Source organism: Ranitomeya imitator, chromosome 4 (assembly GCF_032444005.1).
Source record: "Ranitomeya imitator isolate aRanImi1 chromosome 4, aRanImi1.pri, whole genome shotgun sequence".
Taxonomy (NCBI): domain Eukaryota; kingdom Metazoa; phylum Chordata; class Amphibia; order Anura; family Dendrobatidae; genus Ranitomeya; species Ranitomeya imitator.
Genome location: NC_091285.1, coordinates 142,638,980 through 142,654,331, shown reverse-complemented (window position 1 = coordinate 142,654,331; position 15,352 = coordinate 142,638,980). Strand labels below are relative to the sequence as shown.

The window sequence follows — 15,352 nt, the reverse complement described above, 5'->3', positions numbered from 1 at the left end:
TGGGAGCGCTCCTTCTAGAATGGGCCCTAGATGGGTGTGGGCCCAGCAGATCTCTTCTCGTCTGGGAGCGCTCCTTCTAGAATGGGCCCTAGATGGGTGTGGGCCCAACAGATCTCTTCTCAGCTGGGAGCGCTCCTTCTAGAATGGGCCCTAGATGGGTGTGGGCCCAACAGATCTCTTCTCGTCTGGGAGCGCTCCCTCTAGAATGGGCCCTAGATGGGTGTGGGCCCAACAGATCTCTTCTCGGCTGGGAGCGCTCCTTCTAGAATGGGCCCTAGATGGGTGTGGGCCCAACAGATCTCTTCTTGGCTGTGAACGCTCCCTCTAGAATGGGCCCTAGATAGGTGTGGGCCCAACAGATCTCTTCTTGTTTGGGAGCACTCCTTCTAGAATGGGCCCTAGATGGGTGTGGGCCCAACAAATCTCTTCTTGGCTGTGAGCGATCCCTCTAGAATGGGCCCTAGATGGGTGTGGGCCCAGGTCATTTTCAACCCTGTGTTTGGGTTGCTCTCTAGTCTAACCTTACACCCTAAGGCCCCTTCACATGTCCGTGTTTCAGGTACAAGTAGCATCCGTTTTCACATGAACCAGAGACCCATAACCACATGTACCTCTTAAAACCTATGCTGATGCTTCACATATCCGTGTTTTCACACAAACCATGTCTCCGTGTGGCCCACCTGTCTGTTTTTTACCAGCAGCACAGATGACCAGGGCCGATACAAGTCTATGGGTTCCTGTAAAACACGTACAGCACATGGATGGCATTCGTGTGCTGTACGTGTTTAACATTGCAACGTATAGGAGAAACTTTGGAATTGATTTTTCTTAAGCCATACCAGAAAAAAACGGATGACACAGTGATCCAAAACACTGAAGACACTGGTACTGTTTTTTTCCAGTACTGGCATCATATGGACGTGTGAAGGGGCCTAAGGCTGGGTACAAAGGAGCAAATTTCATACTTACATATACGGACCACAACACCTGGTCTAACAGTGGGTCTCCAGACCCAAACTTGCAATCTCATATGAGACTTGAAGTTCAGGTTAGGAGACTCATAGTTAGTCCAGGCATTGCAGTCTCTATATGGACCATGAAATACACCTGTCTGAACACGGCCTTAAGGCCCATTTAGACCAGCAATTATCCGATAAATGAACAAAATGCTCTTTTTTTCAAAATGCTTGACAAATGAACATTAAATGCGCTGCCAATAACATGGATACTCTATGCGCACAGAACGATCATATTAAAACTTGTTCTGTGCACATGGGAAGTGCAATTAGCTAGTCTAAACACTCTATTAAAGATGTTGTCCACTACTAGGACAACCTGGTCTCAGTCCGAGTCTTTGTCCCGATAAAATAAAAACAGTTATATACACATCTGATGCTACCGCTATTCCAGCGATGTCGGCACTCGCTCTCCCGTGGCTCGTGAGGTTATGAGCCCTAAGCCTGTTACCCCTCACATTACTGTCTTCGCCTTCAGACGTATAAGTAAATAACAGGAGGTGAAAGCTGTGGCTGGCCGATCACTTCCTGCTAATTACTTATACAGAAACAGTGATGCCAGCACTGACTGGGCTCAGGGCTCACATGACATAGCAATGTCAGATGAGCCCTGGGAATGCTAGGGCCGACACCACTGGAATGGCGCCAGCACCGGAGTTGAGTATAAGATGTTTTATTTTAACGCGTCCAAACATCGGGAATGAGAAGAGGTTGTCCAAGTAATGGACAGCTCCTTTAAACGACGGCCAATTGTCTTGTATGTAACCGATCAGCTCACCTCTTATGGGGTGAATAACACTGGGACTAGGCATCTTATGGTGACATCTCTCGTCAATCCTATCAATAACTATCTTGGACAATGTCTTTGCTTTCTCAGTTTCTTTGTTATCATTGTGTCAAGTTGTTTTCCAAGTTCCAATCACTTGATTCTTGACAACTTTCTTTGTAGAGACTGTCTAGTGTAACATTGCTGTTGAAACCCAACTGTTTCACTGTTATATGCTTGTAATGGCTGCTCAATTTCAATGTCAGCTTTTTGTCACTGTTTTCTTTAGCTTTTGTTTTGGACACAGTAACATGGTATTTAAGCATTTTCTTCCTGATAACCAAATCACATTGTGAAGCAATTTCTGTCTTGTCTCCTCTTTTGTGTTGGTTATCTTCTTCTCTGACTGCACACATGGCAGACAAGTAGGGAGACATCTACAATTTGCATATCACACTTATGGCCAAAGCTACAATTGGATTAGACATTAGTTCACATATCCAGTAGTTATCTCTGTTGTTAATTTTGTTTTGAGATAACAAAAACAGGAATAAAATGACTGAATACAAATCCTTGACTTCAAGTCAGCTGTGATCAGATTTTTCACTGGATTAAAAAAAAAGTCTGCATAACCTCTTTAGTAACTGGATCTGTGCTTAGGCCACAGTCACACTATCAGTATTTGGTTAGTATTTGACATCATTATTTGTAGGCCAAAACCAGGAATGGAACAATCAGAAGAAAAGTATAATAGAAACATGTCACCACTTCTGTGTTTATCACCCATTCCTGCTTTTGGCTTACAAATACTGATGGAAAATAATGACCAAATACTGATTTTGTGAACGTGGCCTAATACTGAAGTCTGTGGGAAACTGATGATAATGGATGGTCATCTATTATGTCATCCATTAGCAGGCCTGTTATTTGGCACACCGCATGGCATACTCACTTCACCACAGATACCACGTCATCAAGTCATACTACCCCACGGATACCATGTCACCATGTCATATTCACTTCACCATGGATACCGCGTTACCATGTCATACTCACTTCACCACGTTACCATGTCATACACACGTTACCACGTATGCAGACGCACTCATATATACATCCCCACGTACATGGATGCACTCATACACACATATTCAGGGACACCATGTCATACACACGTCACCACGCACAAGTCACCACATTCTCAAGTCTTCACATCATGGGACACACTCACACACGGCACCATGTACTTGGATACCACTTCACCATGTCATACTCACTTCACCATGGCATACTCACTTCACCACGGATACCACGTCACCATGTCATACTCACTTCACCATGGATACCACGTCACCATGTCATACTTCCCCACGGATATCACGTCTCCATGTCATACTCAGTTCACCACGGATACCACGTCACCATGTCATACTTCCCCACGGATATCACGTCTCCATGTCATACTCAGTTCACCACAGATACCACGTCACCATGTCATACTCACTTCACCATAGATACCACATCACCATGTCATACTTCCCCAAGGATATCATGTCACCATGTCATACTCAGTTCACCACGGATACCACGTCACCATGTCATACTCAGTTCACCACGGATACCACGCCACCATGTCATACTCACTTCACCACGGATACCACGTCACCATGTCAAACTCACTTCCCCACGTATACCACTTCACCATGTCATACTTCCCCACGGATACCACTTCACCATGTCATACTCACTTCACCACGGATACCATGTCACCATGTCATACTCACATTCCCATGGATACCACGTCACCATGTCATACTAACTTCACCACGGATACCACATCACGTCATACTCACTTCACCACATCACCATGTCATACTCACTTCACCATGTCACCACGTCATACACATATGCGGATGCACTCATATATACATCACCACATTCACAAGTCATCACATTATGGGACACACTCACACACTGCACCATGTGCACGGACACTACGTCACCATCTCAAACTTCACCACGGATACCATATCATACTCACTTCACCAAGGATATCATGTCACCATGTCATACTCACTTCCCCACAGATACCACTTCACCAAGTCATACTTCCCCACGTATACCACTTCACCATGTCATACTCACATCACCACGGATACCACGTCACCATGTCATACTCACTTTCCCATGGATACCACGTCACCATGTCATGCTTACTTCACCACAGATACCACATCACCAAGTCATACTCACTTCACCATGTCATACACATGTTACCACATATGCGGACGCACTCATACATACATCACCACATTCACAAGTCATCACATTATGTGACACCCTCACACACGGCACCATGTGCATGGACATCACCTCACCATGTCATACTTCACCACGGATTACAAGTCATATTTCACCAAGGATACCATGTCACCATGTCATACTCACGTCACCATGTCATACTCACTTCCCTACGGATACCACGTAACCATGTCATACTCACTTCACCACATCACCATGTCATACTCACTTCGCCATGTCACCATGTCATACTCACTTCACCACAGATACCACATCACCATGTCATGCTTACTTCACCACAGATACCACATCACCATGTCATACTCACTTCACCATGTCATACACATGTTACCATGTATGCGGACGCACTCATCTTATTAAATAATTACCTTGTAATGTCTTCACATCCTGTTTCATCCATATGTGTCCGGATCCCAGAATTCCACACGGCAGAAATTCACCGACTGCCATATTGGGACACCCAAGTGATGGTGTCTCAATATGGAAACTGCTGGTGGTACCTTCCTCTTGCGCGGTACCACCAGCGGAACACACACACATACACACACACACTGTATATGCCGTACGCACCACACACACAAACACACACTGTATACGCCATATGCACCACACACACACACACACACACTCTGTATATGCTGTACGCACCAGGACACACAGGGGGAGCTCAAACGAGAGAACACATGAGGGAAGAAGACAGCACAGTGGTGGAGAGAGAGAGCAGACAAGGGGGAGAGCACATGAGGTACACAGGTCAAAGGAGAGATGACATGAGAGGAGAAGACAACAGATCGGGGAGAGAGAAAGCGCACAGGGGTGAGAGAGACAGAGCACAGGGGGGAGACAGCTCAAACGGGACAGCAGGAGGGGAGAACACAGCACAGGAAGGAGAGAGACAGCAGACAAGAGGGATAACACATGGGGTAGACAGGACAAAGAAGAAAGCACAGATGGGAGAAGTCAGCACACTGGGAGAGAGAGAGTGGATAGGTGGGTGAGCATATGGTGGGAGAGATTCTCAACGCTGCAAAGCCTGCCCCACCGTGACATTACCGCCCACCTGATGCACTAGCAACGGGCCTCCATCTAGTATATACATCACCACATACATGGATGCACTCATACACACGTATTCACCCAAAAGGACACCATGACATACACGTGACCACACACAAGGACGCACTCACTCATATGTCACCATATACAGCGACGCACTCATATACTTTCCACACTGACAGACGTATAACACACTCACTATGGCACTGATTCATGAAAGCGATTTCCCCAGAATTCCGGTGTGAATTGTTTTGAAAAGGCACAACATTTACAACATTTTTGGCATTTTCAATAGTCAGTTTCTCCCAGCTCCGCCAAAATGGGCAGAGCTTTGGGAGCACAATCCCACAGCTTGTTCAATTCATGTGGAGTGGTGTTACTGACATGATACGTATGCAAATCTGCCGTAATTTATGACAGAAATGTACTCCAGTCCTCAAAAATTAAAACAACAGTTACTGTTTAAGTGTTTTTGCCCTTCTCATCCAAGTATGTTTTTATGGTGTAAGCAAAATGAAATGATATTGTGGTCACTGATACCAAGGTTAGGCTGCGTTCATACTGCGTTCTGGCAGTCCGTTAGACGGACTGCGTTACACCGTGGCATAACGCGGTATAATGCAGTCCGTTAACGCTGCCATTAATCTCTATTTCGGGCGTATCGCTAGCGCATGCCCAAAATGTACCGTCATTGAGTGACGGACCCTGGGACGTGGGTCCGTCTCCGCTAGCGTCACCTTTAGAGCATCTGCTAGCTCTATCTGCGCTAGCGCGATGGCATGTCAGCACTTGCGTTAACGCAGCCCGTTTAACGCATGTGTTGAACGGGCTGCTGTTAACGCAGTGTGAACCTAGGCCCATTGTGAACAGCTACATTTACAACAAGGTCTGTATAGTTAGAAATGATGAGATGTGAGGAGCTGGCCTTGTTCTAAAGACTATTGGACCAATGAACGTAGAGCGGAATCCACAGCTCTAAGGGATGTAGATTTTTTCCAGCATTAAGCGCTAGTAATGTTGATATTGTTGTTTCATTAGAGATTTGCTTGCTCGTCAGTTCAGCCTCAGGAATCAGTCTCCATTCAGTGACAGTAAGCAGAAGAAGATGTGCTGGTTGGATCTTATGTATACACTAGATGGCAGCCCGATTCTAAAGAATCGGGAGTCTAGAATCCATATATACTTTATTTATTCAAATGTAAGAATAATACAGTTAATAAATAATAGTGAGAAAGAACAAAAATAATAGGCAGTATATGGAGAAAACACCAAACAAAAGTTCAAAATTGGTGTGAAAATGTCACTGAACCACTTCACAACTAAATATATATAGTTTTGGTAAATGGTATTATCATTTTTTTGACGAAATTCGGCAGGAGCTTGAAGAGCAACGTCACTGGGCCCGCCTCCACGCAGTAGAAACTTGCTGTGAGGTAAAAATTCAAAAATCACACCAAAATGGCGGGCGGAGTGTGTCACAGTACGGCACGTTTCTGATTGGTCGCTCGCAGCAGGCGGCAACCAATCAGACACTGGATACTGTTGACGTCACTTATCTCCGGACATTAGCTCTGGACATTAGCTCCGGACATTAGCTCCGGACATTATCTCCGCACATTAGCTCCGGACATTAGCTCCGGACAAAGCCACGGAAGTTGGCACAAATTGCAGGAAGTAGTATTCTAGGCAATTAATCTCCGGACATTAGCTCCGGACATTAGCTCCGTACAAAGCCACGGAAGTTGGCACAAATTGCAGGAAGTAGTATTCTAGGCAATTATATATTAGACTAGATGGCAGCCCGATTCTAAAGAATCGGGAGTCTAGAATCCATATATACTTTATTTATTCAAATGTAAGAATAATACAATTAATAAATAATAGTAAGAAAGAACAAAAATAATAGGCAGTATATGGAGAAAACACCAAACAAAAGTTCAAAATTGGTGTGAAAATGTCACTGAACCACTTCACAACTAAATATATATAGTTTTGGTAAATGGTATTATCATTTTTTTGACGAAATTCGGCAGGAGCTTGAAGAGCAACGTCACTGGGCCCGCCTCCACGCAGTAGAAACTTGCTGTGAGGTAAAAATTCAAAAATCACACCAAAATGGCGGGCGGAGTGTGTCACAGTACGACACGTTTCTGATTGGTCGCTCGCAGCAGGCGGCAACCAATCAGACACTGGACACTGTTGACGTCACTTATCTCCGGACATTAGCTCCGGACATTAGCTCCGGACATTAGCTCCGGACATTATCTCCGCACATTAGCTCCGGACATTAGCTCCGGACATTAGCTCCGGACAAAGCCACGGAAGTTGGCACAAATTGCAGGAAGTAGTATTCTAGGCAATTAATCTCCGGACATTAGCTCCGGACATTAGCTCCGGACATTAGCTCCGGACAAAGCCACGGAAGTTGGCACAAATTGCAGGAAGTAGTATTCTAGGCAATTATATATTAGACTAGATGGCAGCCCGATTCTAAAGAATTGGGAGTCTAGAATCCATATATACTTTATTTATTCAAATGTAAGAATAATACAATTAATAAATAATAGTAAGAAAGAACAAAAATAATAGGCAGTATATGGAGAAAACACCAAACAAAAGTTCAAAATTGGTGTGAAAATGTCACTGAACCACTTCACAACTAAATATATATAGTTTTGGTAAATGGTATTATCATTTTTTTGACGAAATTCGGCAGGAGCTTGAAGAGCAACGTTACTGGGCCCGCCTCCACGCAGTAGAAACTTGCTGTGAGGTAAAAATTCAAAAATCACACCAAAATGGCGGGCGGAGTGTGTCACAGTACGACACGTTTCTGATTGGTCGCTCGCAGCAGGCGGCAACCAATCAGACACTGGACACTGTTGACGTCACTTATCTCCGGACATTAGCTCCGGACATTAGCTCCGGACATTAGCTCCGGACATTATCTCCGCACATTAGCTCCGGACATTAGCTCCGGACAAAGCCACGGAAGTTGGCACAAATTGCAGGAAGTAGTATTCTAGGCAATTAATCTCCGGACATTAGCTCCGGACATTAGCTCCGGACATTAGCTCCGGACAAAGCCACGGAAGTTGGCACAAATTGCAGGAAGTAGTATTCTAGGCAATTATATATTAGACTAGATGGCAGCCCGATTCTAAAGAATCGGGAGTCTAGAATCCATATATACTTTATTTATTCAAATGTAAGAATAATACAATTAATAAATAATAGTAAGAAAGAACAAAAATAATAGGCAGTATATGGAGAAAACACCAAACAAAAGTTCAAAATTGGTGTGAAAATGTCACTGAACCACTTCACAACTAAATATATATAGTTTTGGTAAATGGTATTATCATTTTTTTGACGAAATTCGGCAGGAGCTTGAAGAGCAACGTCACTGGGCCCGCCTCCACGCAGTAGAAACTTGCTGTGAGGTAAAAATTCAAAAATCACACCAAAATGGCGGGCGGAGTGTGTCACAGTACGGCACGTTTCTGATTGGTCGCTCGCAGCAGGCGGCAACCAATCAGACACTGGACACTGTTGACGTCACTTATCTCCGGACATTAGCTCCGGACATTAGCTCCGGACATTAGCTCCGGACATTATCTCCGCACATTAGCTCCGGACATTAGCTCCGGACATTAGCTCCGGACAAAGCCACGGAAGTTGGCACAAATTGCAGGAAGTAGTATTCTAGGCAATTAATCTCCGGACATTAGCTCCGGACATTAGCTCCGGACATTAGCTCCGGACAAAGCCACGGAAGTTGGCACAAATTGCAGGAAGTAGTATTCTAGGCAATTATATATTAGACTAGATGGCAGCCCGATTCTAAAGAATTGGGAGTCTAGAATCCATATATACTTTATTTATTCAAATGTAAGAATAATACAATTAATAAATAATAGTAAGAAAGAACAAAAATAATAGGCAGTATATGGAGAAAACACCAAACAAAAGTTCAAAATTGGTGTGAAAATGTCACTGAACCACTTCACAACTAAATATATATAGTTTTGGTAAATGGTATTATCATTTTTTTGACGAAATTCGGCAGGAGCTTGAAGAGCAACGTTACTGGGCCCGCCTCCACGCAGTAGAAACTTGCTGTGAGGTAAAAATTCAAAAATCACACCAAAATGGCGGGCGGAGTGTGTCACAGTACGACACGTTTCTGATTGGTCGCTCGCAGCAGGCGGCAACCAATCAGACACTGGACACTGTTGACGTCACTTATCTCCGGACATTAGCTCCGGACATTAGCTCCGGACATTAGCTCCGGACATTATCTCCGCACATTAGCTCCGGACATTAGCTCCGGACAAAGCCACGGAAGTTGGCACAAATTGCAGGAAGTAGTATTCTAGGCAATTAATCTCCGGACATTAGCTCCGGACATTAGCTCCGGACATTAGCTCCGGACAAAGCCACGGAAGTTGGCACAAATTGCAGGAAGTAGTATTCTAGGCAATTATATATTAGACTAGATGGCAGCCCGATTCTAAAGAATCGGGAGTCTAGAATCCATATATACTTTATTTATTCAAATGTAAGAATAATACAATTAATAAATAATAGTAAGAAAGAACAAAAATAATAGGCAGTATATGGAGAAAACACCAAACAAAAGTTCAAAATTGGTGTGAAAATGTCACTGAACCACTTCACAACTAAATATATATAGTTTTGGTAAATGGTATTATCATTTTTTTGACGAAATTCGGCAGGAGCTTGAAGAGCAACGTCACTGGGCCCGCCTCCACGCAGTAGAAACTTGCTGTGAGGTAAAAATTCAAAAATCACACCAAAATGGCGGGCGGAGTGTGTCACAGTACGGCACGTTTCTGATTGGTCGCTCGCAGCAGGCGGCAACCAATCAGACACTGGACACTGTTGACGTCACTTATCTCCGGACATTAGCTCCGGACATTAGCTCCGGACATTAGCTCCGGACATTAGCTCCGCACATTAGCTCCGCACATTAGCTCCGGACAAAGCCACGGAAGTTGGCACAAATTGCAGGAAGTAGTATTCTAGGCAATTAATCTCCGGACATTAGCTCCGGACATTAGCTCCGGACATTAGCTCCGGACAAAGCCACGGAAGTTGGCACAAATTGCAGGAAGTAGTATTCTAGGCAATTATATATTAGATAAGGCCAGACAGGAAATTGCTAAAGCAATAATTCTATTAATCTCATCAGCATCTCAGGGGCCTCAAGCCATTGTACTCCCAGCCAATAGGCTCATTTGATCAGAAAAATCACGTTTCGGCCACGCAGGGTCTTTGTCAAGACATAAAAAGCAAGATATGCATATATCTCTTTTTTATGGCTTGATAAAGGCCCTGCGTGGCCCCAACATTGTGAGTTTTCTGTACCAAAAGGATTTTGTCTGGTGCCCTGGTTCCTGGATTTCTCTGTATTGCTACAACCTTGCGGAGGGTGGCATGAAGTGTATATAGTAGAACTTTTTGCATGTATGTAGCAGAGCTATATATATGTATGTAGCAGAGCTTTGTGTGGTGTTTATGAAGCAGGACTGTGTGTGTGCATACAGAAGAGCTGTGTGTGTAGCAATGCTGAGTGTGTTTACATTTGTAAAGCTGTATCTATAATGATGTACTTCAACATTATGTATCTATATCTGTATCTGTATGCTGCGGCTCTTTGCTCTGCAACCTGCGGCTCTGTGCGCCGCAACCTGCGGTTCTGCTCTGCTGCACACCTTGCGGTTCTGCTCTGCTGCTCTGCTGCATACCTTGCGGTTCTGCTCTGCTGCGCACCTTGCGGTTCTGCTGTGCTGCGCACCTTGCGGTTCTGCTCTGCTGCACACCTTGCGGTTCTGCTCTGCTTCGCATCCTGCGATTCTGCTTTGCACCACATCCCGCAGTTCTGCTCTGCTCCGCATCTGTGGTTCTGCTCTGCACCACACCCTGCGGTTCTGCTTTGCTCCACATCCTGCAGTTCTGCTTTACTCCCACTCTGCTCCCTGCGGTTCATGTCGCTTTAGTCTGTAATAGCTCCTACCAGTTTCTGTCCCTCCAGTCTGAACTGGTTCCTACCTGCTCCCTTTTCCCACTCGTACCTGCCTATGTTCCTGTCATACGCGAACCAGTTACAGTCCTGCTAGCTGTGCCCGCTTGCCTGCCAATAGTGCCAGCCGTGTCCGCCTGCCTGCCAATAGTGCCAACTGTGCCCGCCCGCCAGCCTGCCAAGAATGCCAGCCGTGCCTGCCTGCCAAGAGTGCCAGCCGTGTCTGCCTGCCTGCCAATAGTGCCAACCATGCCCGCCTGCAAATAGTGCCAGCCGTGCCTGCCTGCCTGCCAAGAGTGCCAGCTGTGCCTGCCTGCCAAGAATGCCAGCCGTGCCCGCCTGCCTGCCAAGAGTGCCAGCTGTGCCCGCCTGCCTGCCAAGAGTGCTAGCCGTGCCAACTTGACTGCCAAGAATGCCAGCCGTGTCCGCCTGCTGGCCATGAGTATCAGTCGTGCCCGCCTGTCTGCCAAGAGTGTCAGCTGTGCCCGCCAGAGTACCATTCGTGCCTGACTGTACTTGCCTGCACTTGTTATTAGTGTTCAGTCCCTCAGTGGGATCAGCTGCCACAGCTAGACACCACCCTGGAGTTGTACCTGGCAGCTACCTGCCGCACAAGCCAGACCTCACCACTAGAGGCTCCAGTGCACACCAAGGTAGCTGCTTAGTCACGCCCCTCCAGGGTAGTCTGGTTTGTGGCACAGTGGGGCCACAATCCCTCGCTCGCGCCACTCAGTCAGGGCGCGAGCGTTACAACTGTATTGTGTTCTTTGACAAGTACAGTAAATAAAATGATTGATGAAATTGCATTTTTATGTATGCTGCTGATAAAAATAGCTTATTTACCCAATTTTTCACATAAGGTATTATAGTACAATCTATGTCAGGTATGGAGCAGGCTCAGGAGCTCATATAGAGCAGGCTCAGGAGTTGAGCCTGCACCATACTCCGCAGTTAGCAGCTGTGTTATACAGATGTCATTTGCCTGTAACAGCAGCGATTGGAGCGATTTCCGATCACTGCTGTTAAACCATTTTAATGCTGCTGCCAATCACTGCCTGTCGCATTCAAATGCTGCAAGTGCTGGTGCTTGTGTGTGCCGTGTCCCATCCCCCATTTGCGATGCGAACATGGAGCTAAAGTGTTATCATGGCTTCTAGAGGCCAGCTGTAGAAAATTCAAGTCGCCCTCCTTTTCCCAGTTTAAAAGTAAAGAGAAAAGTACTTGTTTAGTATCATCACATTAGTGAAAGTTCGGATTATCAAAATATGAAATTACAGTAAGCCACCAGTACGATAAAAGTCATAAAGAGAAGGAAAATCAAAACGTCAGAATTGTGTGTTTTTGGTCACCATTACCTAAAAAATGCTATACAAAAGAATAAAAACATCGCATGTGTCTGCAAATGGTTTCAATAAAAACATCAGCTCGCCACTCAAAGAACAAGCACTAACAGATCTATCCACAAAAAAAATAAATAAAAAAGTTATGGCTCTTGGAAAACAAGGATCAAAAGAACAAACTACAAAAATGAAAATCGCAAAGGGATAACTGAGAGGGAAACTATTAAGAGAAAATTACCTGTTGATTAAATCAGGTTTTATTATTAAATGTATTTTCTAAAAAATAATTACAATTTATTTGCGATATTTAATAGCAAAATCTGTATTAAAACATTAACTGTAGAAATGTTGCAATTTTCACAGTGGCACTGGAGAAATGTTAAATTTGAACTTCTTTTGTATCAGGAAATAACACATGTACACAACCATAATAGCTGGATCCCAACCGTAAAATTGAAATCGGGCTGAGCACTTTGTATATCTGTGCAGGTATTTAATGATCAGATGGTGGAAGTTTCGGATGTGATCTGTTTGTAACATTTGTGCTTTTAATTTCTAGATACTGGAAGCAGAAATGAAAAAGATTCAGGCATCTATAATGGAGACTACACTGACATTTGATGAGATTTTGACTAAATTGTTTGAAAAGAAGGTGAAATGTGAAATGGTGATCAATCAGGTAATACGCTTGCTATAAGTAATCATATACTGTAGATTCTTTTTAAATGTGACATATCTATGTGGAGCATGTCATTTATACTCTTGATGCCTCATATAGCCGAACTAAATCATAATTCGGTTGGGATCACACGAGTGGGTTTCGTTGTCCGTATACAGACCGCAGTGCCCGGACTGACCGTGGGGCTCCGGACCCAAACTTACAGCCTCATAGACACATGAGGCCTTACGCTCTCAACTTTCCAAGCATCACAGGATGTTCCATAATATGCATGAACCAATAATAACAGTGTACAGGTTAGAAGTAAGGACTCATTTAATGGCCAATCCAAGAGGTTGTGGAATACTAGCGTTGGTCATTATCATGTTTATTTCTAGTAGCAAGTATCTGCACATTTATATGTTGGGCGGTGTTCATACCCTGCAGTTTCTGCATGGGATTTGTGTTATACAAATAAACAGGAGGGGAATGTACATGGAGAATTGCAATTGAAGCTTTGTACTTTTCATTTTTTGGATATACCGTAATCCCAGTTTTGGCCACTGTGGAATCAGTAAATAGTTTACACACTGTAGCGATTTCACTCACTCAGCTGCGACAGCTGACACTCAGGAGACGTGTTCCTTTAAAGTTCACGGGGTTTATTGCTTCATAAACCATGTGGCAAAACAACAGAAAGCAAAATAGCCTTTAGTTCAGGCAAAGGAAAACAAGGGTCCAGTTCATCCGGCTCAGTCCTGAAGCCGAACACACTCAGGAGGGTTTCACCTCCACACATATCTGCTGTGTAAAGGATTAGCCTGTCTTATATAGGACTAACCACACCCAGTAATCTATCACATGATTAGCCATGTGGTCTGACATCACCACAGGTCCTTAAACACAAATATATGGTTATATAAAACAACGCAATATTCCGGGCTACATTACAGCAACAAGGCACTTATGTGGCACATACCTCCCGTCGACTACACACCCTTTAGCCATGCTACATACCTCCCCCCTCTGCCTAAAGCCGTGGGGCTTGGCACTTTCTCCCACTAAACAAGGGATTCTTGATAGGGCATCCGCATTACCGTGCAGCTTTCCGGCCCGATGTTCCACATGGAAACTGAAGTCCTGCAGGGATAAGAACCAACGGGTGACCCTAGCATTTCTACCCTTCGTTTCCCTCATCCACCTAAGTGGGGCATGGTCGGATATCAGTCTAAATTTACGTCCCAGCAGATAGTACCGTAATGTGTCCACTGCCCATTTTATGGCCAAGCACTCCTTCTCAACGACTGAGTAGTTCTTTTCAGATGAGGACAGCTTCCTACTCAGATAGAGAACAGGATGCTCCTCCCCATGTAGTTCTTGGGAAAGGACTGCTCCCACCCCAACATCTGAGGCATCTGTCTGAAGAATAAACTCTTTCTTGAAGTTTGGGGCCATCAGAACGGGTTGCTTACACAAAGCGTTTTTCATTTCTTGGAAGGCTGACTCTGTTTCTTCGGACCACTTAACCATTACTGGTTTTGTCCCTTTTAGCAGGTCAGTCAGAGGCGCAGCCATCGTGGCGAAGTTTGGGATGAACCTCCTGTAATATCCCACGATTCCCAGGAAGGCTTTAACTTGCTTTTTGGAAACTGGTTTTGGCCACGTTTGAATTGCCTCCACTTTACTGATTTGGGGTTTTATTTCTCCGTGACCCACTATGTATCCAAGGTACTTAGCTTCTTCTTTACCCAAGGCACACTTCTTCGGGTTTATAGTAAACCCGGCCTCTCTTATAGCATCCAACACCGCTTGGACTTTCTCCAGATGACTCTCCCAGTCCGGGCTAAAGATGATGATATCATCTAGGTACGCAGCAGCGTAGGCCTTATGGGGTGCAAGGACTCTATCCATAGCCCTCTGGAAGGTCGCCGGAGCTCCCTGTAGGCCAAACGGCATCCGGGCATACTGGAAGCATCCATCAGGTGTCGAAAAGGCTGTCTTCTCCTTGGCTTCCTGCGCCATGGGGATCTGCCAATACCCCTTTGTCAGATCCAAGGTGGATATATATCTGGCGTGCCCAAGCCTTTCGATGAGCTCATCAACACGGGGCATGGGATAAGCGTCGAACTTGGAGACCTCATTCAACTT

The 15,352-nt window shown here is 44.9% G+C and overlaps 1 protein-coding gene across 1 annotated transcript in view; it reads left to right on the top strand.

Annotated features, from left to right (window-relative positions):
- The window catches only part of CFAP43 (cilia and flagella associated protein 43), a 101,696-nt gene that overhangs the window by 68,322 nt on the left and 18,022 nt on the right, over nucleotides 1–15,352 (top strand). Inside the window, exon 28 of the mRNA XM_069763978.1 lies at nucleotides 13,106–13,225. Within this exon, the coding sequence (XP_069620079.1) occupies nucleotides 13,106–13,225 (120 nt within the window). The remainder of the gene's footprint in view (nucleotides 1–13,105; nucleotides 13,226–15,352) is intronic.